The 27,656-nt window shown below is 46.2% G+C and overlaps 1 protein-coding gene across 2 annotated transcripts in view; it reads left to right on the top strand.

The window, feature by feature from the left end:
• Positions 1–27,656, top strand: part of LOC110514354 (DNA-binding protein SATB2) — a 57,380-nt gene that overhangs the window by 15,261 nt on the left and 14,463 nt on the right. The window contains exons 2-10 of one of the 2 annotated variants that reach the window (XM_036951764.1): positions 263–478; positions 2,717–2,914; positions 13,567–13,693; positions 15,986–16,109; positions 18,009–18,111; positions 22,041–22,091; positions 22,227–22,807; positions 25,216–25,440; positions 26,432–26,596. In XM_036951764.1, the coding sequence (XP_036807659.1) occupies positions 263–478; positions 2,717–2,914; positions 13,567–13,693; positions 15,986–16,109; positions 18,009–18,111; positions 22,041–22,091; positions 22,227–22,807; positions 25,216–25,440; positions 26,432–26,596 (1,790 nt within the window). The remainder of the gene's footprint in view (positions 1–262; positions 479–2,716; positions 2,915–13,566; positions 13,694–15,985; positions 16,110–18,008; positions 18,112–22,040; positions 22,092–22,226; positions 22,808–25,215; positions 25,441–26,431; positions 26,597–27,656) is intronic. The other variant, XM_036951765.1, reaches the window with a different exon arrangement.

Genomic DNA, 27,656 nt, shown 5'->3' with positions numbered 1-27,656 from the left:
TCTCTCTCTGTCTCTCTCTCGCTCGCTCGCTCTCTCTCCCTCTCTTTCTCTTCTCTCTCTCACTCTCTCTGTCTCGCTCGCTCTCTCTCCCTCTCTTTCTCTTCTCTCTCTCTCACTCTTTCTGTCTCGCTCGCTCTCTCTCCCTCTCTTTCTCTTCTCTCTCTCTCACTCTCTCTGTCTCGCTCTCTCTCTCTCCCTCTCTTTCTCTTCTCTCTCTCTCACTCTCTCTGTCTCTCTCTCTCTCTCTCTCTCCTGTCTGCAGGTCCGTACGCTCTGTTGGGAGTCCCTCCTGGAGGTTGGAGGGGGATGGAGCGTGGTGGTACTGAGAGCCCCTGTCTGCGGGACAGTCCCGAGCAGAGAGGGGACAGCCCGGACACCTGCGCCCCCCCGCCGGGCAAGATGAGCCGTCTGGAGGGCAACGGGAGCCCCACGGGTCCACACACGCGCCTCAACGGCACCCCGTTACGGCCCCTCGGAGGTAGGGGAACACACAGAGGAACACATACACAAGCAGACACACACACACACAGTCTTGCGCAGCTAACCTTGTGGGGACATACAATTCAGTACCATTCAAAGTCCTATTTTCCCTAACCCTTAACCCTAACCCTAACCCGTAACCCTAACCCTAACCCTTAACCCTAACCCTAACCCTTAACCCTAACCCTAACCCTTAACCCTAACCCTCACCCTTAACCCTAACCCTAACCCTTAACCCTAACCCTTAACCCTAACCCTTAACCCTAACCATAACCCTTAACCCTAACCTTAACCCTAACCATAAACCTAATTCTAACCTTAACCCTAACCATAAACCTAATTCTAACCCCAACACTAATTCTAACCTTAACCCTAAACCCCCCAGAAATAGCATTTTACCTTGTGGGGACCAAACAAAATGTCCCCAGTTGGTCAAATACTAGTTAAACACGTCCACTCACACACAGACACACAGACACACGGACAGTCAGAGAGAGAGACACATGTTTCCCTTACACAGATCCACAAAGATTTTGAAAACAAATCCAATTTTGATAAATTCCCATATCTACTGGGTGAAATACCACAGTGTGACATCACTGCAGCAAGATTTGTGACCTGCTGCCACAAGAAAAGGGTCAACCAGTGAAGAACAAACACCATTGTAAATACAACCCATATTTATGTTGATTTATGCTTCCCTTTTGTACTTTAACCATTTGTACATCGTTACAACACTGTATATATACATAATATGACATTTGTAATGTCTTTATTTGTAATGACTGTTATTTTTTGTTGTTTATTTCACTTTTGTATATTATCTACCTCACTTGCTTTGGCAATGTTAACACATTTCCCATGCCAATGAAGCCCCTTGAATTGAATTGAATTGAATTGAGAGAGACAGAGTGAGAAAGAGAGAGAGAGACAGAAAGAGAGACAAAGACAAAGAGAGAGACAGAGACAGAGAGAGAGAGAGACAGAGAGACAGAAACAGAGAGAGATTGAGATAAGAGTGAGACAGACACAGACAGACAGACAGACAGACAGACAGACAGACAGACAGACAGACAGACAGACAGACAGACAGACAGACAGACAGACAGATAGAAGAGAAGAGAAGAGAAGAGAAGAGAAGAGAAGAGAAGAGAAGAGAAGAGAAGAGAAGAGGATTCCTCCTCATAGCCATGGCTTTCTGCTAGTGTTAATGAGGGAGCTGTCTTTGAACTGGGGGAAATCAGCCTCTCTGTTTAAAACCACAGCATGGCGGTGTGGAGTGGGCCACACATGATATCCTAACACTATAGTCCAGAGAGCAGTTTATACATAGTGTATGTTCACTTGTAGGGACATACACACACACTTCCACTCCCTAGCTGAGTTATTGGGATATAGCGTGCCTGATGAGACTTGGTTTCCTGGAGTTCATTTGTCGTTGTGCTGTCAGTAGCTTGATTGATTCCTCCAAATTACTACTCCTTAAGGATTAGCTGAGTATGATGGAGGGTTTCAGGCTTGGAAAAGTCACAGTTTCATGACTAATTCAAATTACGAAATTATTCACTGGTCTCTTTTTCTATCTGTGAAAAACGTCAGAATGATGTCCTTAATTTGTTATGAGTGGTTCAGAAAATGACTTTATGCAAGACATTGATATGTGCTGTGTGTGAGTGCTTAGCAGTTAAGAGCGTTGGGACAATAACCGAAAGGTCACTGGTTCAAATCCCAGAGTAGACCAAGTGATGAATCTGTCGATGTGCTCTTCAGCAAGGCACTTAGCCCTAATTGCTCTGGATAAGTGTCTGCTAAATGATGGTAAGTTAGTGAGTAATAACTGAGCTAATCTTCTAGCCCTCCCTCTGTGTTCATATCAAGCCCAGGTTGTACTGGATTCATCATTTCTGTCTTACTGTAATGGAGAAGGTTGTTTATTGTCACTCAGTCCTCTCTTTCTCTCCCCTCCTCGCTCTCTCTCGCTCTCCCCCCTCCTCCTCTCTCTCTCCTCCCCTCCTCCTCTCTCTCTTTCTCTCTCTCTCTCTCTCTCTCTCTCTCTCTCTCTCTCTCTCTCCCCCTCCTCCGTCTCCCTGTCTCCTGTCTCTCTCTATCCTCCACCTGTCTCTCGATCTCTCCCCCATCTCCCCCTCCCCCTCTCTCTCTCTCTCTCTCTCGCTCTCTCTCTCTCTCTCTCTCTCTCTCTCTCTCTCTCTCTCTCTCTCTCTCTCTCTCTCTCCAGGTCTGATGATCCCTGTGTACTGTGTAGTGGAGCAGGCAGATGGGGTCGTGTCTGGGGGTGTGGTCTCTGACAGGGATGGGCGTGGTGACAGACATGCTGAGTTTGTATTGGTTCGTAAGGACATCCTCTTCACCCAGCTGGTGGAGACAGCCCTTGTGGCCCTGGGCTACTCCCACAACTCAGCCGTGCAGGCGAGAGGTGAGTTAGATAGGACAGGAGTGTGTGTGCGAGAGTGTGTGTGTGTGTGTGTGGTGTATGTGTGTGTGTGTGTGTGTGTGTGTGTGTGTGTGTGTGTGTGTGTGTGTATGTGTGTGTGGGGGGGTAGGTGTGTGTGTTTGGGTAGGTGTGTGTGTGTGTGTGTGTGTGTGTGTGTGTGTGTGTGTGTGTGTGTGTGTGTGTGTGTGTGTGCGTGTATGTGTGTGTTTGGGTAGGTGTGTGCCTGTGAGAGGGTCAGAGGGTCAGAGAATTATCCTTTCCGAAAGAGCTGATCACAAACCATCTTTTAAATGTTTGCCGTCATGTGTTTTTCACTCAATCTGATACTGGCAATATTACTAAACACACTTCATTTTGTAATTCAGTGATGAGAAACTATGATACTTGGTCGTGTAATCTGGAACAAAAGGTACGCAATTTACATGTGACCTAAAGCAAGAAAGGTCACACCGAGGCTGCTTCCAACCCTCCACAATAGTAAAACAGTCACACCGAGGCTGTTTCCAACAGTAAAACAGTCACACCGAGGCTGTTTCCAACAGTAAAACAGTCACACCGAGGCTGTTTCCAACAGTAAAACAGTCACACCGAGGCTGCTTCCAACCCTCCACAACAGTAAAACAGTCACACCGAGGCTGTTTCCAACAGTAAAACAGTCACACCGAGGCTGTTTCCAACAGTAAAACAGTCACACCGAGGCTGTTTCCAACAGTAAAACAGACACACAGAGGCTGTTTCCAACAGTAAAACAGTCACACCGAGGCTGTTTCCAACAGTAAAACAGTCACACCGAGGCTGTTTCCAACAGTAAAACAGTCACACCGAGGCTGTTTCCAACAGTAAAACAGTCACACCGAGGCTGTTTCCAACAGTAAAACAGTCACACCGAGGCTGTTTCCAACAGTAAAACAGACACACCGAGGCTGTTTCCAACCCTCCACAACAGTAAAACAGTCACACCGAGGCTGTTTCCAACAGTAAAACAGTCACACCGAGGCTGTTTCCAACAGTAAAACAGTCACACCGAGGCTGTTTCCAACAGTAAAACAGTCACACCGAGGCTGTTTCCAACAGTAAAACAGTCACACCGAGGCTGTTTCCAACAGTAAAACAGTCACACCGAGGCTGCTTCCAACAGTAAAACAGTCACACCGAGGCTGCTTCCAACCCTCCATAACAGTAAAACAGTCACACCGAGACTGTTTCCAACAGTAAAACAGTCACACCGAGGCTGTTTCCAACCCTCCACAACAGTAAAACAGTCACACCGAGGCTGCTTCCAACCCTCCACAACAGTAAAACAGTCACACCGAGACTGTTTCCAACAGTAAAACAGTCACACCGAGACTGCTTCCAACTCTCCACAACAGTAAAACAGTCACACCGAGGCTGCTTAAAACCCTCCACAACAGTAAAACAGTCACACCGAGGCTGTTTCCAACAGTAAAACAGTCACACCGAGACTGTTTCCAACAGTAAAACAGTCACACCGAGGCTGTTTCCAACAGTAAAACAGTCACACCGAGGCTGCTTCCAACCCTCCACAACAGTAAAACAGTCACACCGAGGCTGTTTCCAACAGTAAAACAGTCACACCGAGGCTGCTTCCAACCCTCCACAACAGTAAAACAGTCACACCGAGGCTGTTTCCAACAGTAAAACAGTCACACCGAGGCTGCTTCCAACCCTCCACAACAGTAAAACAGTCACACCGAGGCTGTTTCAAACCCTCCACAACAGTAAAACAGTCACACCGAGGCTGTTTCCAACAGTAAAACAGTCACACCGAGGCTGCTTCCAACCCTCCACAACAGTAAAACAGTCACAGCGAGGCTGTTTCCAACAGTAAAACAGTCACACCGAGGCTGCTTCCAACCCTCCACAACAGTAAAACAGTCACACCGAGGCTGTTTCCAAACCTCCACAACAGTAAAACAGTCACACCGAGGCTGTTTCCAACAGTAAAACAGTCACACCGAGGCTGTTTCCAACAGTAAAACAGTCACACCGAGGCTGCTTCCAGCCCTCCACAACAGTAAAACAGTCACACCGAGACTGTTTCCAACAGTAAAACAGTCACACCGAGGCTGTTTCCAACAGTAAAACAGTCACACCGAGGCTGCTTCCAACCCTCCACAACAGTAAAACAGTCACACCGAGGCTGTTTCCAACAGTAAAACAGTCACACCGAGGCTGTTTCCATCTCTCCACAACAGTAAAACAGTCACACCGAGGCTGCTTCCAACCCTCCACAACAGTAAAACAGTCACACCGAGGCTGCTTCCAACCCTCCACAACAGTAAAACAGTCACACCGAGGCTGCTTCCAACCCTCCACAACAGTAAAACAGTCACACCGAGACTGTTTCCAGCAGTAAAACAGTCACACCGAGACTGCTTCCAACTCTCCACAACAGTAAAACAGTCACACCGAGGCTGCTTCCAACCCTCCACAACAGTAAAACAGTCACACCGAGGCTGTTTCCAACAGTAAAACAGTCACACCGAGACTGTTTCCAACAGTAAAACAGTCACACCGAGGCTGTTTCCAACAGTAAAACAGTCACACCGAGGCTGCTTCCAACCCTCCACAACAGTAAAACAGTCACACCGAGGCTGTTTCCAACAGTAAAACAGTCACACCGAGGCTGCTTCCAACCCTCCACAACAGTAAAACAGTCACACCGAGGCTGTTTCCAACAGTAAAACAGTCACACCGAGGCTGCTTCCAACCCTCCACAACAGTAAAACAGTCACACCGAGGCTGTTTCCAACCCTCCACAACAGTAAAACAGACACACAGAGGCTGTTTCCAACAGTAAAACAGTCACACCGAGGCTGTTTCCAACAGTAAAACAGTCACACCGAGGCTGTTTCCAACAGTAAAACAGTCACACCGAGGCTGTTTCCAACAGTAAAACAGTCACACCGAGGCTGTTTCCAACAGTAAAACAGTCACACCGAGGCTGTTTCCAACAGTAAAACAGACACACCGAGGCTGTTTCCAACCCTCCACAACAGTAAAACAGTCACACCGAGGCTGTTTCCAACAGTAAAACAGTCACACCGAGGCTGTTTCCAACAGTAAAACAGTCACACCGAGGCTGTTTCCAACAGTAAAACAGTCACACCGAGGCTGTTTCCAACAGTAAAACAGTCACACCGAGGCTGTTTCCAACAGTAAAACAGTCACACCGAGGCTGCTTCCAACAGTAAAACAGTCACACCGAGGCTGCTTCCAACCCTCCATAACAGTAAAACAGTCACACCGAGACTGTTTCCAACAGTAAAACAGTCACACCGAGGCTGTTTCCAACCCTCCACAACAGTAAAACAGTCACACCGAGGCTGCTTCCAACCCTCCACAACAGTAAAACAGTCACACCGAGACTGTTTCCAACAGTAAAACAGTCACACCGAGACTGCTTCCAACTCTCCACAACAGTAAAACAGTCACACCGAGGCTGCTTAAAACCCTCCACAACAGTAAAACAGTCACACCGAGGCTGTTTCCAACAGTAAAACAGTCACACCGAGACTGTTTCCAACAGTAAAACAGTCACACCGAGGCTGTTTCCAACAGTAAAACAGTCACACCGAGGCTGCTTCCAACCCTCCACAACAGTAAAACAGTCACACCGAGGCTGTTTCCAACAGTAAAACAGTCACACCGAGGCTGCTTCCAACCCTCCACAACAGTAAAACAGTCACACCGAGGCTGTTTCCAACAGTAAAACAGTCACACCGAGGCTGCTTCCAACCCTCCACAACAGTAAAACAGTCACACCGAGGCTGTTTCAAACCCTCCACAACAGTAAAACAGTCACACCGAGGCTGTTTCCAACAGTAAAACAGTCACACCGAGGCTGCTTCCAACCCTCCACAACAGTAAAACAGTCACACCGAGGCTGTTTCCAACAGTAAAACAGTCACACCGAGGCTGCTTCCAACCCTCCACAACAGTAAAACAGTCACACCGAGGCTGTTTCCAAACCTCCACAACAGTAAAACAGTCACACCGAGGCTGTTTCCAACAGTAAAACAGTCACACCGAGGCTGTTTCCAACAGTAAAACAGTCACACCGAGGCTGCTTCCAGCCCTCCACAACAGTAAAACAGTCACACCGAGACTGTTTCCAACAGTAAAACAGTCACACCGAGGCTGTTTCCAACAGTAAAACAGTCACACCGAGGCTGCTTCCAACCCTCCACAACAGTAAAACAGTCACACCGAGGCTGTTTCCAACAGTAAAACAGTCACACCGAGGCTGTTTCCATCTCTCCACAACAGTAAAACAGTCACACCGAGGCTGCTTCCAACCCTCCACAACAGTAAAACAGTCACACCGAGGCTGCTTCCAACCCTCCACAACAGTAAAACAGTCACACCGAGGCTGCTTCCAACCCTCCACAACAGTAAAACAGTCACACCGAGACTGTTTCCAGCAGTAAAACAGTCACACCGAGACTGCTTCCAACTCTCCACAACAGTAAAACAGTCACACCGAGGCTGCTTCCAACCCTCCACAACAGTAAAACAGTCACACCGAGGCTGTTTCCAACAGTAAAACAGTCACACCGAGACTGTTTCCAACAGTAAAACAGTCACACCGAGGCTGTTTCCAACAGTAAAACAGTCACACCGAGGCTGCTTCCAACCCTCCACAACAGTAAAACAGTCACACCGAGGCTGTTTCCAACAGTAAAACAGTCACACCGAGGCTGCTTCCAACCCTCCACAACAGTAAAACAGTCACACCGAGGCTGTTTCCAACAGTAAAACAGTCACACCGAGGCTGCTTCCAACCCTCCACAACAGTAAAACAGTCACACCGAGGCTGTTTCCAACCCTCCACAACAGTAAAACAGTCACACCGAGGCTGTTTCCAACAGTAAAACAGTCACACCGAGGCTGCTTCCAACCCTCCACAACAGTAAAACAGTCACACCGAGGCTGTTTCCAACAGTAAAACAGTCACACCGAGGCTGCTTCCAACCCTCCACAACAGTAAAACAGTCACACCGAGGCTGTTTCCAACCCTCCACAACAGTAAAACAGTCACACCGAGGCTGTTTCCAACAGTAAAACAGTCACACCGAGGCTGTTTCCAACAGTAAAACAGTCACACCGAGGCTGCATCCAACCCTCCACAACAGTAAAACAGTCACACCGAGACTGTTTCCAACAGTAAAACAGTCACACCGAGGCTGTTTCCAACAGTAAAACAGTCACACCGAGGCTGCTTCCAACCCTCCACAACAGTAAAACAGTCACACCGAGGCTGTTTCCAACAGTAAAACAGTCACACCGAGGCTGTTTCCAACTCTCCACAACAGTAAAACAGTCACACCGAGGCTGCTTCCAACCCTCCACAACAGTAAAACAGTCACACCGAAGCTGCTTCCAACCCTCCACAACAGTAAAACAGTCACACCGAGGCTGCTTCCAACCCTCCACAACAGTAAAACAGTCACACCGAGGCTGTTTCCAACCCTCCACAACAGTAAAACAGTCACACCGAGGCTGCTTCCAACCCTCCACAACAGTAAAACATTCACACCGAGGCTGCTTCCAACCCTCCACAACAGTAAAACAGTCACACTGAGGCTGTTTCCAACAGTAAAACAGTCACACCGAGGCTGCTTCCAACCCTCCACAACAGTAAAACAGTCACACCGAGGCTGTTTCCAACAGTAAAACAGTCACACCGAGGCTGCTTCCAACCCTCCACAACAGTAAAACAGTCACACCGAGGCTGTTTCCAACAGTAAAACAGTCACACCGAGACTGTTTCCAACCCTCCACAACAGTAAAACAGTCACACCGAGACTGTTTCCAACAGTAAAACAGTCACACCGAGGCTGCTTCCAACCCTCCACAACAGTAAAACAGTCACACCGAGGCTGTTTCCAACCCTCCACAACAGTAAAACATTCACACCGAGGCTGTTTCCAACAGTAAAACAGTCACACCGAGGCTGTTTCCAACCCTCCACAACAGTAAAACAGTCACACCGAGACTTTTTCCAACCCTCCACAACAGTAAAACAGTCACACCGAGACTGTTTCCAACTCTCCACAACAGTAAAACAGTCACACCGAGACTGTTTCCAACCCTCCACAACAGTAAAACAGTCACACCGAGACTGTTTCCAACCCTCCACAACAGTAAAACAGTCACACCGAGACTGTTTCCAACCCTCCACAACAGTAAAACAGTCACACCGAGGCTGCTTCCAACAGTAAAACAGTCACACCGAGGCTGCTTCCAACCCTCCACAACAGTAAAACAGTCACACCGAGGCTGCTTCCAACAGTAAAACAGTCACACCGAGGCTGCTTCCAACCCTCCACAACAGTAAAACAGTCACACCGAGGCTGTTTCCAACAGTAAAACAGTCACACCGAGGCTGTTTCCAACAGTAAAACAGTCACACCGAGGCTGTTTCCAACAGTAAAACAGTCACACCGAGGCTGTTTCCAACAGTAAAACAGTCACACCGAGGCTGCTTCCAACAGTAAAACAGTCACACCGAGACTGTTTCCAACAGTAAAACAGTCACACCGAGGCTGCTTCCAACAGTAAAACAGTCACACCGAGACTGTTTCCAATAGTAAAACAGTCACACCGAGGCTGCTTCCAACTCTCCACAACAGTAAAACAGTCACACCGAGACTGTTTCCAACCCTCCACAACAGTAAAACAGTCACACCGAGACTGTTTCCAACAGTAAAACAGTCACACCGAGGCTGTTTCCAACAGTAAAACAGTCACACCGAGGCTGTTTCCAACAGTAAAACAGTCACACCGAGGCTGTTTCCAACAGTAAAACAGTCACACCGAGGCTGCTTCCAACAGTAAAACAGACACACCGAGACTGTTTCCAACAGTAAAACAGTCACACCGAGGCTGCTTCCAACAGTAAAACAGTCACACCGAGACTGTTTCCAACAGTAAAACAGTCACACCGAGGCTGCTTCCAACTCTCCACAACAGTAAAACAGTCACACCGAGGCTGTTTCCAACCCTCCACAACAGTAAAACAGTCACACCGAGGCTGTTTCCAACCGTCCACAACAGTAAAACAGTCACACCGAGGCTGTTTCCAACTCTCCACAACAGTAAAACAGTCACACCGAGGCTGTTTCCAACCCTCCACAACAGTAAAACAGTCAAACCACGTGAAGCCAAACATTGCTGCAGGACAGAATAAATATAGACCAATGACTGAAATAAATACCTTGCCGGTCAACCCCAAAGACGACAACAGACCAAACAACAGAGACACACAAAGAAAAGCAGCAAAACCGTTCCACATTCCAACCCCGTAAACGCAGGCCCTAAACCTGGCAACGCCCTCGACTCACTCCACTCCTCCCAAATGGATACGTTTTGAAATAAGCTTTTATGTTAAATGATTCAATTCTGGCTGAAATTTTTCATTTTTTCCCTCTGTGTAAATGAAAGGACACAGAGAATGTTATATTGTCTCTCCCTGAGTTGTGCACCTCATAACATCGATCCAGTTGTATTTTGAAACTCTCCACAGGGCACCACTGTCTTTCTTTAGTTAGGCATTTTGTGGTAATTAAAAGGGAGATATTGTTTATTTAGATTATACATTTTAAATGGGCATATAGACAAAGGACAGCCTATCTATTTTGGGTTGTCTCTTTTTAACAAGTGACAGAGCTGGTCGGCAGAAAATTTCAACATGGGGCATTGAGCTGGTCGGCAGATAATTTCAACATGGGGCATTGAGCTGGTCGGCAGGTCGTTTCAACATGGGGCATTGAGCTGGTCGGCAGGTCGTTTCAACATGGGGCATTGAGCTGGTCGGCAGGTCGTTTCAACATGGGGCATTGAGCTGGTCGGCAGGTCGTTTCAACATGGGGCATTGAGCTGGTCGGCAGGTCGTTTCAACATGGGGCATTGAGCTGGTCGGCAGATCGTTTCAACATGGGGCATTGAGCTGGTCGGCAGATCATTTCAACATGGGGCATTGAGCTGGTCGGCAGGTCGTTTCAACATGGGGCATTGAGCTGGTCGGCAGGTCGTTTCAACATGGGGCATTGAGCTGGTCGGCAGGTCGTTTCAACATGGGGCATTGAGCTGGTCGGCAGATCGTTTCAACATGGGGCATTGAGCTGGTCGGCAGATCATTTCAACATGGGGCATTGAGCTGGTCGGCAGGTCGTTTCAACATGGGGCATTGAGCTGGTCGGCAGGTCGTTTCAACATGGGGCATTGAGCTGGTCGGCAGGTCGTTTCAACATGGGGCATTGAGCTGGTCGGCAGATCGTTTCAACATGGGGCATTGAGCTGGTCGGCAGGTCGTTTCAACATGGGGCATTGAGCTGGTCGGCAGGTCGTTTCAACATGGGGCATTGAGCTGGTCGGCAGGTCGTTTCAACATGGGGCATTGAGCTGGTCGGCAGGTCGTTTCAACATGGGGCATTGAGCTGGTCGGCAGATCGTTTCAACATGTGACATTGAGCTGGTCACACACACACACACACACACACACACACACACACACACACACACACACACACACACACACACACACATACACACACACACACACACACACACTATTGCAGATGGAGGATGGAAGGCCGGGGCTATCTGTGTTTGATTCCCCTGATCCTAATGTGATTAGCCTTGTTTAGGTTAGCTGTTCCAGCCCTGGTCTTGAGGAAGGACAGGGGAATGTGTCTGTGTACACATCCTAGGATGCATTTCAGATGCAGAGGGAGAGAGAGGGTGGGGGGTGGGGGGGGTCTCATTGTCAGATGCAGTGTCTATGTAGGGGAAGACTTTTCTTATTTCCTTTTCTGTAGAACCAGCACTGTGTAGGCAAGCAGGCATGTTTCTTACTTAATCAACGTCCTTTCATACTTTGTAATGCCATTATTCTATCTCTGTTTGGATGTGGTTCAATTTCTATAGTTCTATGCTCAGCCACAAGAACGTTCAATGAATAATGGAAACACTCTAGATCAGGAGCGATAAGCGACCAATTTAAAATGAAAGTCTACGTCCTGATGCCCATTTCTAGTCATCCCTTAATTCCTTAATACTCACCTGTCTTTAGATCCAGAGATATCTCTCAGAGCTCTCTATATGATGTATATCTATGAACTCACCTGTCTTTAGATCCAGAGATATCTCTCAGAGCTCTCTATATGATGTATATCTATGAACTCACCTGTCTTTAGATCCAGAGATATCTCTCAGAGCTCTCTATATGATGTATATCTATGAACTCACCTGTCTTTAGATCCAGAGATATCTCTCAGAGCTCTCTATATGATGTATATCTATGAACTCACCTGTCTTTAGATCCAGAGATATCTCTCAGAGCTCTCTATAAGATGTATATCTATGAACTCACCTGTCTTTAGATCCAGAGATATCTCTCAGAGCTCTCTATATGATGTATATCTATGAACTCACCTGTCTTTAGATCCAGAGATATCTCTCAGAGCTCTCTATATGATGTATATCTATGAACTCACCTGTCTTTAGATTCAGAGATATCTCTCAGAGCTCTCTATATGATGTATATCTATGAACTCACCTGTCTTTAGATCCAGAGATATATCTCAGAGCTCTCTATATGATGTATATCTATGAACTCACCTGTCTTTAGATCCAGAGATATCTCTCAGAGCTCTCTATATGATGTATATCTATGAACTCACCTGTCTTTAGATCCAGATATATCTCTCAGAGCTCTCTATATGATGTATATCTATGAACTCACCTGTCTTTAGATCCAGAGATATCTCTCAGAGCTCTCTATATGATGTATATCTATGAATTCACCTGTCTTTAGATCCAGAGATATCTCTCAGAGCTCTCTATATGATGTATATCTATGAACTCACCTGTCTTTAGATCCAGAGATATCTCTCAGAGCTCTCTATATGATGTATATCTATGAACTCACCTGTCTTTAGATCCAGAGATATCTCTCAGAGCTCTCTATAAGATGTATATCTATGAACTCACCTGTCTTTAGATCCAGAGATATCTCTCAGAGCTCTCTATATGATGTATATCTATGAACTCACCTGTCTTTAGATCCAGAGATATCTCTCAGAGCTCTCTATATGATGTATATCTATGAACTCACCTGTCTTTAGATTCAGAGATATCTATTTGGGTTAATTAAACAATCATTCATTTTAATGGGGCGGTATTAATTGGCGTGTGACACAATCTCCAGCCTTGACCTGTCCTGTCCATCAGTGATGTTGTCTCTTGCACGTATATCCCTGCTATAAAAGGCTTTGCTGGGTCTCTGTGTTTCTTCCCCAGGCTGATAAGGGTTGGGGTTGATAGATGTGGGGAATCAGGTCGGTGCCTCTTCCCCAGGCTGATAATGCATTAATAGATAACACTCTTTATCTCTTTATCTCAATCTTTATCTCTCATTGTTAAACCATGAGTTTTACAGCTGCTGATGAAAATATAGAAATATTATATCTAGGTTTTCACATGTACAGGCACACACACATACAGACTTTGTCGTCTTCGGCAACCTTAAGAAATGAACCCCCAGGTGAATGTGTATAAACTGAAAACGGCAGCATGTTGATGACATCATTGTTCTGTCTCCCCTCCAGGCATCATCAAAGTGGGCCGCTGGAACCCCATGCCCATCCACTACCTGACTGACGCCCCCGAGGCCACCGTCGCCGACATGCTGCTGGACGTCTATCACATGGTTACCCTCCGCATCCTACTGCAGAGGTCAGTGGGTATGGACGGACGGACGGACGGGAGTGTGTGTTAGTGTGTGTGTGTGTGTGTGTGTGTGTGTGTGTGTGTGTGTGTGTGTGAGTGAGTGAGTGAGTGAGTGAGTGAGTGCGAGCGAGCGCGAGCGAGCGAGGAGCAGGGAGAGAGCAGGTTTATTGATATGAAAAACAGGTTTATTGGGATGAGTCTTGTCCTGGAGGCAGAACTGAGCCGTTTCCGCTAGATAGGCCAGCTGCAAAGTCAAATTGGAAATATTGTAAAACTGTATAAAACCAAAATGCAGCTTTTTGATCTTAATTTAAGGTTAAGTGAAGGTGAAGGTTAGGGATAAGGTTAGGTTCAGGCATTAGGGTTAGCAATGTAGTTAAGGTTAGGGTTAAGATTAGGTTCAGGAATTGGGGTTAGCGGTGTGGTTAAGGTTAGAGATAAGGTTAGGTTTAAAATCAGATGTTATGACTTTATGACAGCCAGCTAGTGAGCACTCTGCAGAGCTGCCTCCAGAACAACATTCATGACGAAAAACGCTAACCTGCACTTACAGTGAGTCACTTATCAACAGTGGGTAATGGTAACCGTCAATAATCTTTGTTTAATAGTGTTACCATGGTAGCACCACAGCACACTATAACAATCCACCCTGGTTATGACTTTGTTGATAGGAGTGGATAGTCTCGCTATCATTATGGCCACTGTTTGATATCAGGTTAGCTGGCACCAGGATGACAACACATGCACTATAAATAGGTGCAGTGAAATGTGTTGTTTTACAGGGTCAGCCATAGTAGTACAGTACCCCTGGAACAAATTAGGGTTAAGTTCGTTTCTCAAGGGCATATCGACAGATTTACACCTTGTCGGCTCGGGTATTCAAACCAGAGACCTTTCGGTAACTGGCCCAACGCTCTGACCACGAGGCTACCTGCCACCCCATTGGGTGATCCTCATGAAACCAGTTTAAACATGTCTCAAGCAAAACTCATAAATCATTCTGAGGACTAAGATGTCTACTTTTTGGCCAGTGACTTTTTTAAAATACATTTTACATTTTCACTGGGATTTTATGTATTTTCAGCCCGAATTCTCATTACCGAAATGTGTCCGAATTAGATTCTCTGGTAATTTTATACAATTTTACTTCAGAAAAGCCAAACTTATTGGAATAAAAAACAAAATGATGTTGCTGTAGTTTGTCCATAAGTCATAAAAATGGTATACTAGTTGAAGTACATTAAACTATAATATGTATTATGTTCAAGCACGTGTCTCATTACTGTGTCTCATTACCGTAACACTTTTCAAGTTCCTGGAAAAACTCCAATCAGTTTTGTAATAACGTTTTATTCATGATGCATCATCTAGAGGAAGAGTAGAAGTTCAATTCATGTTTGTTTGTATGCCTTCAGAACGAGGTTCTTATTCTCAAACACCCATTTTACCCCACTTGGCCTTCTCATTACCTCACTTGGCCTTCTCATTACCCCACTTGGACTTCTCATTACCCCACTTGGCCTTCTCATTACCCCACTTGGCCTTCTCATTACCCCACTTGGCCTTCTCATTACCCCACTTGGACTTCTCATTACCTCACTTGGCCTTCTCATTACCTCACTTGGCCTTCTCATTACCCCACTTGGCCTTCTCATTACCTCACTTGGCTTTCTCATTACCCCACTTGGCCTTCTCATTACCTCACATGGCTTTGTCATTACCCAACTTGGCCTTCTCATTACCTCACATGGCTTTGTCATTACCCAACTTGGCCTTCTCATTACCAAAATGGCTAAAAAGCTCAAATTGGGAAAAAGTCTGATTTTATTTTATAGTTTCATTTGACATATTTTCAGTGTTATGTTTAACTTAGGCCTTTTCATTTGGATAGTAATGTAAAAACATATTAGAAAATGTTTTGTTTATTACTTTTTTGGACTGTTACGGTAATTATAATTTTGTGGAAAGGATGGTAAAATGCGTAGTATTTGGCCCAAAAACACAATGATAATAATTACAAAATATATAGTACAGATTCTAATCTCAGTGATCCAAGAGGTGAAAAATGACACTTGAGAATTTTGGGGTCAAATGTCAGTTTTGTGTTGTTATGTTGTTGTATGTCAAACAGGATGTGATGTATTAGTGTCTCAGGGTTGTGTTCATTAGGCATCAAACTGACTGAAAGAGGGAGGGACTACGTGAAGTTGTCCAGAAATAAATTATATTTTATTTCATTGCATATTGTTTTCAATAGTTTTCCCTTGCATGTGGTAATGAATCCAACCCTGGTTCCAGCTTTTCCAGGCTGGAGGATCTGCCGTCAGAGCAGTGGAACCACGCTACGGTGAGGAACGCCCTCAAAGAGCTACTGAAGGAGATGAACCAGAGTTCCCTGGCCAAGGAGTGCCCTCTCTCTCAGGTAGCAGCTTATGTCATGTCATGCAACTTAGTCTCTGGCTTAGTTTGTACTGCATTGTATTAGCCTTATAGTGGTGGGGAATCATGTGCCAAGGAGGGCCCTCTCTCTCTGGTAGCATCTTATGTCATCTTATGTCATGTCATGTTATGTATCTTAGTCTCTGGCTTAGATTGTTTTTCATTAGCTGCAGGAGGTGGTGTGCTTTTCTTACATGGCGTTCAAATGACACATGACTTCCTGTATACAGATTCCAAAACAACAACGCATATCTGTTTTCTACCGTATGTGACTGTGTCGTGGTGTTCCAGTCTATACAGTATGTGACTGTGTTGTGGTGTTCCAGTCCATACAGTATGTAACTGTGTTGTGGTGTTCCAGTCTATACAGTATGTAACTGTGTTGTGGTGTTCCAGTCTATACAGTATGTAACTGTGTTGTGGTGTTCCAGTCTATACAGTATGTAACTGTGTTGTGGTGTTCCAGTCTATACAGTATGTAACTGTGTTGTGGTGTTCCAGTCTATACAGTATGTGACTGTGTTGTGGTGTTCCAGTCTATACAGTATGTAACTGTGTTGTGGTGTTCCAGTCCACAGTATGTAACTGTGTTGTGGTGTTCCAGTCCACAGTATGTAACTGTGTTGTGGTGTTCCAGTCTATACAGTATGTAACTGTGTTGTGGTGTTCCAGTCTATACAGTATGTAACTGTGTTGTGGTGTTCCAGTCTATACAGTATGTGACTGTGTTGTGGTGTTCCAGTCCACAGTATGTGACTGTGTTGTGGTGTTCCAGTCTATACAGTATGTGACTGTGTTGAGGTGTTCCAGTCTATACAGTATGTGACTGTGTTGTGGTGTTCCAGTCTATACAGTATGTGACTGTGTTGTGGTGTTCCAGTCTATACAGTATGTGACTGTGTTGTGGTGTTCCAGTCTATACAGTATGTGACTGTGTTGTGGTGTTCCAGTCCACAGTATGTGACTGTGTTGTGGTGTTCCAGTCTATACAGTATGTAACTGTGTTGTGGTGTTCCAGTCTATACAGTATGTGACTGTGTTGTGGTGTTCCAGTCTATACAGTATGTAACTGTGTTGTGGTGTTCCAGTCTATACAGTATGTGACTGTGTTGTGGTGTTCCAGTCTATACAGTATGTGACTGTGTTGTGGTGTTCCAGTCTATACAGTATGTGACTGTGTTGTGGTGTTCCAGTCTATACAGTATGTGACTGTGTTGAGGTGTTCCAGTCTATACAGTATGTAACTGTGTTGTGGTGTTCCAGTCTATACAGTATGTAACTGTGTTGTGGTGTTCCAGTCTATACAGTATGTGACTGTGTTGTGGTGTTCCAGTCCATACAGTATGTAACTGTGTTGTGGTGTTCCAGTCTATACAGTATGTAACTGTGTTGTGGTGTTCCAGTCTATACAGTATGTTACTGTGTTGTGGTGTTCCAGTCTATACAGTATGTAACTGTGTTGTGGTGTTCCAGTCCACAGTATGTAACTGTGTTGTGGTGTTCCAGTCTATACAGTATGTAACTGTGTTGTGGTGTTCCAGTCTATACAGTATGTAACTGTGTTGTGGTGTTCCAGTCCACAGTATGTAACTGTGTTGTGGTGTTCCAGTCTATACAGTATGTAACTGTGTTGTGGTGTTCCAGTCTATACAGTATGTAACTGTGTTGTGGTGTTCCAGTCTATACAGTATGTAACTGTGTTGTGGTGTTCCAGTCTATACAGTATGTGACTGTGTTGTGGTATTCCAGGTCCTTATAGGTCTAGTATTACACAGTACACATTCACTAAAACATACACTATATTCTCTCTCTCTCTCTCTCTCTCTCTCTCTCTCTCTCTCTCTCTCTCTTTCTCTCTCTCTCTCTCTCTCTCTCTCATCAGAGTATGATCTCTGCCATAGTCAACAGCTCTTACTATGCCAACGTGTCCACCTCCAAGTGCCAGGAGTTTGGCCGCTGGTACAAGAAGTACAAAAGGATTCAAGGTGAGGTGTGTCCCCTCTTGGCTCCTGTAGCCTCACACACCCCACATGGACAATAATATGTCAGTAGCACCTTCCACTATAACATTGCCTGTCATTGGCTGGGATCCTAACTGTAAGTCCTTGAGCTGACCCAAGTGTCGCGCCCTTCTTTCAGCAGACAGTTATCATTGGCTCTTGAGTAGTGTCGGCTCAAGCTTTTGGGGGCCTAAGGCAAGACTTGATTGTGGGGGGCCACCTCCCGCCTTATTGCTCAACAACTATATTTAGATTTTGTTTTTGATTAGTCCACTGTTGATACAGTCCCAAAACATTTTGCAGGTCAGCTGTCAAGTTTTCAAGATATTGGACATTCAAGAAGCAAACTGTCATCTGCCACATCATGATGATGATGCGTTTTGCAAGTGACAGTTTGGTTCTTAAAAGTCCAATATCTTGAAAACTTGACTGCTGACATGCAAACCATTTTGGGACTGTATTAACAGTGGACTAATGATTAAGTCCATACACACAGTCTGCTTATAGGAGATACAGCACTACTATAGAGCAGGCCTCTGAGATGTGGGTTAACTAAACTGCAAAATCCCCCCGAGAAAACCCCCCAAATGATTGTCATTTTGGACATTATGTTCTGCTGACCAGCAGGGATCACTGTGTTTGTTAGAGTCAGACAGTAGCTTCAATCCTGAGATTAACCTGTACAGCAGCAATAGTACTGATAATTAAGGGGGCATTAGAGAGACAGATCTATAGAGAGCCCACCATGATGGACATTGTGTTCTGCTGATCAGCAGGGATCACTGTGTTTGTTAGAGTCAGACAGTAGCTTCAATCATGAGATTAACCTGTACAGCAGCAATAGTACTGATAATTAAGGGGGCATTAGAGAGACAGCTCTATAGAGACCCCACCATGATCCATGGTATTAGAGACAGCTCTATAGAGACCCCACCATGATGCATGGTATTAGAGACAGCTCTATAGAGACTAGAGACCCCACCATGATACATGGTATTAGAGACAGCTCTATAGAGACCCCACCATGATGCATGGTATTAGAGACAGCTCTATAGAGACCCCACCATGATACATGGTATTAGAGACAGATCTATAGAGACCCCACCATGATACATGGTATTAGAGACAGCTCTATAGAGACTAGTGACCCACCATGATACATGGTATTAGAGACAGCTCTATAGAGACTAGAGACCCCACCATGATGCATGGTATTAGAGACAGCTCTATAGAGACTAGAGACCCCACCATGTTGCATGGTATTAGAGACAGCTCTATAGAGACCCCACCATGATACATGGTATTAGAGACAGCTCTATAGAGACCCCACCATGATACATGGTATTAGAGACAGCTCTATAGAGACTAGAGACCCCACCATGATACATGGTATTAGAGACAGCTCTATAGAGACTAGAGACCCCACCATGATACATGGTATTAGAGACAGATCTATAGAGACCCCACCATGATACATGGTATTAGAGACAGCTCTATAGAGACCCCACCATGATACATGGTATTAGAGACAGATCTATAGAGACTAGAGACCCCAGCATGATGCATGGTATTAGAGACAGCTCTATAGAGACCCCGCCATGATGCATGGTATTAGAGACAGCTCTATAGAGACCCCGCCATGATACATGGTATTAGAGACAGCTCTATAGAGACTAGAGACCCCACCATGATACATGGTATTAGAGACAGATCTATAGAGACTAGTGACCCCACCATGATACATTGTATTATAGACAGCTCTATAGAGACCCCACCATGATGCATGGTATTAGAGACAGCTCTATAGAGACTAGAGACCCCACCATGATACATGGTATTAGAGACAGATCTATAGAGACTAGAGACCCCACCATGATACATGGTATTAGAGACAGATCTATAGAGACTAGAGACCCCACCATAATACATGGTATTAGAGACAGATCTATAGAGACTAGAGACCCCACCATGATACATGGTATTAGAGACATCTCTATAGAGACTAGAGACCCCACCATGATACATGGTATTAGAGACAGATCTATAGAGACCCCACCATGATACATGGTATTAGAGACAGCTCTATAGAGACCCCCCCATGATACATGGTATTAGAGACAGATCTATAGAGACTAGAGACCCCAGCATGATGCATGGTATTAGAGACAGCTCTATAGAGACCCCACCATGATACATGGTATTAGAGACAGCTCTATAGAGACTAGTGACCCCACCATGTTGCATGGTATTAGAGACAGCTCTATAGAGACTAGAGACCCCACCATGATACATGGTATTAGAGACAGCTCTATAGAGACTAGAGACCCCACCATGATACATGGTATTAGAGACAGCTCTATAGAGACCCCACCATGATACATGGTATTAGAGACAGCTCTATAGAGACTCGAGACCCTACCATGATACATGGTATTAGAGACAGCTCTATAGAGACCCCATCATGATACATGGTATTAGAGACAGCTCTATAGAGACTAGAGACCCCACCATGATCCATGCTATTAGAGACAGCTCTATAGAGACCCCACCATGATACATGGTATTAGAGACAGCTCTATAGAGACCCCACCATGATACATGGTATTAGAGACAGCTCTAAAGAGACCCCACCATGATGCATGGTATGAGAGACAGCTCTATAGAGACCCCACCATGATGCATGGTATTAGAGACAGCTCTAAAGAGACCCCACCATGATGCATGGTATTAGAGACAGCTCTATAGAGACCCCACCATGATACATGGTATTAGAGACAGCTCTAAAGAGACCCCACCATGATGCATGGTATGAGAGACAGCTCTATAGAGACCCCACCATGATGCATGGTATTAGAGACAGATCTATAGAGACCCCACCATGATACATGGTTTACATAATCTTTTAATGTCGCCCTTAATATAGCAGAGAAAACCAAACACTGTCAGCCTCTAATCAGAAGCAGCCGCTTGCCACTCCACACTGGGAGATCCCCTTACACACACACACACACACACACACACACTCAGGGAAACGTCACACACACACACTCAGGGAAACGTCACACACACACACACACACACACACACACACACACACACACACACACACACACACACACACACACACACACACACACACACACACACACACACACACACAGGGAAACGTCACACACACACACACACACACACTCAGGGAAATGTTACACACACACACACACACACACACAGTCAGGGAAAAGTCACACACACACACACGCAGGGAAACATCGCACACACATGCAGGGAAACGTCACACACACGCAGGGGCACGGGCACACACACACACACACACACACACACAAAGGGGCATGGCAAACACACGCGCAACACATACAGAGTGCATGCACACACATGGATTTACACACACTTGGACCTCATAGCAGACCATGTACCCTCTCCTTATGCCCTCCTCCCTGTTTAACACTGTCATTCCAACATGGAGGCAGATCAAAGTTGACACCAGACCACAAACACAGGGAGAAGTGGGAGAGGAGATAAATGGTGCCTGTGGTCTGACACGGGAGGGGGGAGGGAGGAGGGGGATCAGGTTCCTTACAGCCCATAGTATTAGTTCTGTTCTGTTCTGCTCTGCGGCCCCAAAAGACAAACACACTGCAGCCCTCCAGATGTTGTAAAATGGGGAATGGGACATTCCCATTGGATTAGCATAGTCACCTCAGAATCTGATTGGAGGATCAACTTGTCAGTCTTAGGACCTTCTGTTGATGTCAATTGCATGGCTGGATGGATGGATAAATACATGGATAAAATTTTGTTGAATGCTGTGTAACCTACCTACTGTGCTGTACTGTACTGTATAAGTGTATTGTTTTGTTAACCAGTCTGATATATAGCATGTGACTTCACTACAGGTGAATACCTGGAGAATATGTGGTCAGGACGGGATAAACCTGATATTAAAGGTGAGTTGGAAAGAACGCCCATTACCAGAATATATATATATATATATATATATATATATATATATAGTATCTGAACAGATGGTATTGAGATCTCTTCAGACCTCCTCTCACCACCATGTCTGTTTGTATCTGCAGTGGAGAGGGACAGCATGTCAGACGTATGTGGCCTGGTACAGCGCCCCTCCTCTCACCTGACCCCACCAACCCAGCTTGGAGGGTTACCCCTCAAGGTTGGACTAGGGGACCCCCAAACCCCCAGCCAGCAACAGGCCCTCCCCCACCTGTCTCAGCAGCACTCACCCCATGCCCAGCACCACCACAGCCCACCGCCTAGAGGCCAGGCGCCCCCTCCCGGTCCTCCGCCCTCCCTCCAACCCTTACTGGGCCCGGGCGGTCTCCTCTCCCCCCAGCTCAGCCCTCAGATGGTCAGGCAACAACTGGCCATGGCCCACCTCATCAACCAGCAGCTAGCTGTTAGCCGCCTGCTAGCCCACCAGCACGGTCCGCAGGCCCTCCACCAGCAGCAGCACCAACAGTTCCTCAACCACCCACCCATCCCGCGCTCCTGCAAAGCCCCAGGAGGCCTCAGCGATCCTGGGATGAATCCGTCGGCCGTGGAGGTCTGTCCGGACATCTACCATCAGGTCAGAGAGGAGCTGAAGAGGGCCAGCGTCTCTCAGGCTGTGTTCGCCAGGGTGGCCTTCAACCGCACACAGGTGAGACATCTACCTCCACTTCCATTTCTAAGCATTTCTAACCTCCACTTAAGTTGAAGTTTCACTTAATCTCCCATTGACATCAATACATCAATGCGGGTCTGATTTTTTCAGGTTCTTTGGTCCACAGCACTAAAAGATCCGGAGCCCCCGAAGCTTCTGCACATGTTTATAGTCTCTACTTTACACACAGAGAACAGGCTACTCCGTGAACAGGCTACTCCGAGAACAGGCTGCTCAGTGAACAGGCTACTCAGAGAACAGGCTACTCAGAGAACAGGCTACTCCGAGAACAGGCTACTCCGAGAACAGGCTGCTCAGTGAACAGGCTACTCAGAGAACAGGCTACACCGAGAACAGGCTGCTCAGTGAACAGGCTACTCAGAGAACAGGCTACTCCGAGAACAGGCTACTCCGAGAACAGGCTGCTCAGTGAACAGGCTACTCCGAGAACAGACGGCTCAGTGAACAGGCTACTCAGAGAACAGGCTACTCAGAGAACAGGCTACTCAGAGAACAGGCTACTCAGAGAACAGGCTACTTAGAGAACAGGCTACTCAGGGAACAGGCTACTCAGAGAACAGGCTACTCAGAGAACAGGCTACTCCGAGAACAGGCTGCTCAGTGAACAGGCTACTCCGAGAACAGGCTGCTCAGTGAACAGGCTACTCAGGGAACAGGCTACTCAGAGAACAGGCTACTCAGAGAACAGGCTGCTCAGTGAACAGGCTACTCCGAGAACAGGCTACTCAGAGAACAGGCTGCTCATTGAACAGGCTACTTAGAGAACAGGCTACTCCGAGTTCAGGCTACTCCGAGAACAGGCTACACAGGCCAATGGTTCTGGTGTTGTTTAATAAAGTTAGATCAAAGCAGAATCAATGTCTGCCAGATCACATAATGATCACAGTATTCTACATTTCATAAACCAATATAATAGCCTAGTATAACTTTATTGGAAGACAAAAAACAACAGCAAATTGTTTTCTCATGTGGCCAAAACTCAACAACGCGCGCCACTGGGCAAAATACACAGGTGGGATGCCTGCAGTTTGTTAGCACCATCTGCTCCAAGATTCGTTCACTCAGTCACACTGTAGGATACTTCTAAACAACACTGTAGGCTAATTCTAAACAACACTGTAGGCTACTTCTAAACAACACTGTAGGATACTTCTAAACAAAACTGTAGGATACTTCTAAACAACTCTGTAGGCTAATTCTAAACAACACTGTAGGCTACTTCTAAACAACACTGTAGGATACTTCTAAACAACACTGTAGGATACTTCTAAACAACACTGTAGGATACTTCTAAACAACTCTGTAGGCTACTTCTAAACAACACTGTAGGCTACTTCTAAACAACACTGTAGGCTACTTCTAAACAACACTGTAGGCTACCTCTGACAACACTGTAGGCTACGTCTAAACAACACTGTAGGATACTTCTAAACAACACCGTAGGATACTTCTAAACAACACTGTAGGATACTTCTAAACAACACTGTAGGCTACTTCTAAACAACACTGTAGGATACTTCTAAACAACACTGTAGGCTACTTCTAAACAACACTGTAGACTACTTCTAAACAACACTGTAGGCTACTTCTAAACAACACTGTAGGCTACCTCTGACAACACTGTAGGCTACGTCTAAACAACACTGTAGGATACTTCTAAACAACACAGGAGACTACTTCTAAACAACACTTTAGGATACTTCTAAACAACACAGTAGACTACTTCTAAACAACACTGCATCACTCATCACTGAGACTGAGATCAAATGGTTACTATGTAGAATGATGCTGCATGGATGTTTCACCGGTAAAACTTGAATAATTTTCATGCACTATTTAAATGCAGTGTTGTTTTTGTCTTCCAGTGAAGTTATACTAGGCTATTATATTGAGTTCTGTAATGTAGAATACTGTGATCGTTCTGGGATCTGGCCGACATTGATTCAGCTTTGATCTAACTTTATTAAACAACAGCGTTCGCCAGAGTAGCTGATACACACGTGGTCTGCACATGCGCAGAAGCTTCGGGGAGCTATGGATCTTCGAGTGCAACGGACTACATATCCAGAAAAAGTGGGATCCACGGCCAGAACTGTGACCACTGTAGCTTTTAAAGGGTCTCAGAGTTGGTTTGTCATCGGTAGAGACCTGTCTTAATATGAGTGTTCTGAAAGCTGAATATAACTCCACTGCACTGATACTGACTGTTGAGAAAGCCCAATACACTGATATAGGGACATAGAGTAGAGTAGAGTGGAGTAGAGTAGAGTAGAGTAGAGTAGTGTGAGAGAGAGAGAGATGTAATGAGAGAATTAGAGTATGAAAGGTTACTTGGAGGGTCCTTGCTAAGAGACCTGACATTTGCGCGCGTGTTTGTGTCTCAGGGCCTGCTGTCTGAGATCCTTCGTAAAGAGGAGGACCCTCGCCAGGCCTCCCAGTCACTCCTGGTCAACCTCAAAGCTATGCAGAACTTCCTGAACCTCCACGAGAGTGAACGCGACCACATTTACCAGGAGGAGCGTGAACGCAGCATGAACCCCAACCTCAACCTAGGCAACCTGACCCCAACCAATCAGAACTCCAGCTCCACTGGCCAGCGACTCACACAGGTACACGTACATACCCAGGTGTCCTCATGTACGTTGAATAGGAACACTAGGGAAGAGCCACATCAGACACACTTCTACAACCACACCCCTGCCAGTACACTAACAGGTACACACTGTAGCCACATCAGACACACATCTACAACCACACCTGGGTTTAAATAGTATTCATATTTCCTCTCTAATACTTTGAGCATTTGATTGAGCCTACATGAAGTGCCAGGGTGGGTGGGGTTTGCACTTTTGGGATTGTTGCATTGGTTGCATTGCGTCTGGAAATCTCAAGGAAGTGAAGTTTAAGTATTTGAAAGAAAATAAATACTATTCGAGCCCAGGTCTGGCTACAACCCACATCACACACAGAAACACCCCTGCCAGTACACTAACAGGTAAACACTGTAGTCTCATCACACACAGACACACCCCTGCCAGTACACTAACAGGTAAACACTGTAGTCACATCACACACAGACACACCCCTGCCAGTACACTAACAGGTAAACACTGTAGTCTCATCACACACAGACACACCCCTGCCAGTACACTAACAGGTAAACACTGTAGTCTCATCACACACAGACACACCCCTGCCAGTACACTAACAGGTAAACACTGTAGTCTCATCACACACAGACACACCCCTGCCAGTACACTAACAGGTAAACACTGTAGTCTCATCACACACAGACACACCACTGCCAGTACACTAACAGGTAAACACTGTAGTCTCATCACACACAGACACACCCCTGCCAGTACACTAACAAGTAAACACTGTAGTCTCATCACACACAGACACACCCCTGCCAGTATTAATAACAGGTAAACACTGTAGTCACATCACACACAGACACACCCCTGCCAGTACACTAACAGGTAAACAAATGCAGGCAATCTCTTTAGGGACTCAGTAACCTAGACGATTAGCCAGTCTTGCTCACTAAAACCTCTCTCTTTCTTTCTCCCCCCCCCCGCCCTCTTCTCCTCCCTGCAGCCCAAGCCCCCCCTGACCCAGGTCAGTGCTGAGCTGCCCCTGAAGATGGAGTCCCTGGTCAACATCAACATTACCTCTGGGATCTATGATGAGATCCAGCAGGAGATGAAGAGAGCCAAGGTGTCCCAGGCCCTGTTCGCCAAGGTGGCCGCCAACAAGAGCCAGGTCAGTCCACCCACATACAGTACACCAGGGGTCACCAACAAGAGCCAGGTCAGTCTACCCACATACAGTACACCAGGGGTCACCAACAAGAGCCAGGTCAGTCCACACACATACAGTATACCAGGGGTCACCAACAAGAGCCAGGTCAGTCCACACACATACAGTATACCAGGGGTCACCAACAAGAGCCAGGTCAGTCCACACACATACAGTATACCAGGGGTCACCAACAAGAGCCAGGTCAGTCCACACACATACAGTATACCAGGGGTCACCAACAAGAGCCAGGTCAGTCCACACACATACAGTATACCAGGGGTCACCAACAAGAGCCAGGTCAGTCCACACACATACAGTATACCAGGGGTCACCAACAAGAGCCAGGTCAGTCCACCCACATACAGTATACCAGGGGTCACCAACAAGAGCCAGGTCAGTCCACCCACATACAGTATACCAGGGGTCACCAACAAGAGCCAGGTCAGTCTACCCACATACAGTACACCAGGGGTCACCAACAAGAGCCAGGTCAGTCCACACACATACAGTATACCAGGGGTCACCAACAAGAGCCAGGTCAGTCCACCCACATACAGTATACCAGGGGTCACCAACAAGAGCCAGGTCAGTCTACCCACATACAGTATACCAGGGGTCACCAACAAGAGCCAGGTCAGTCCACCCACATACAGTATACCAGGGGTCACCAACAAGAGCCAGGTCAGTCCACCCACATACAGTATACCAGGTGTCACCAACAAGAGCCAGGTCAGTCTACCCACATACAGTATACCAGGGGTCACCAACAAGAGCCAGGTCAGTCCACCCACATACAGTATACCAGGGGTCACCAACAAGAGCCAGGTCAGTCCACACACATACAGTATACCAGGGGTCACCAACAAGAGCCAGGTCATTCCACACACATACAGTATACCAGGGGTCACCAACAAGAGCCAGGTCAGTCCACACACATACAGTATACCAGGGGTCACCAATAAGAGCCAGGTCATTCCACACACATTCAGTATACCAGGGGTCACCAACAAGAGCCAGGTCA

The sequence above is a fragment of the Oncorhynchus mykiss genome, chromosome 18 (assembly GCF_013265735.2).
Source record: "Oncorhynchus mykiss isolate Arlee chromosome 18, USDA_OmykA_1.1, whole genome shotgun sequence".
Taxonomy (NCBI): domain Eukaryota; kingdom Metazoa; phylum Chordata; class Actinopteri; order Salmoniformes; family Salmonidae; genus Oncorhynchus; species Oncorhynchus mykiss.
The sequence above is the reverse complement of the archived record's forward strand: the minus strand, read 5'-3'. Positions and strand labels throughout refer to the sequence as shown.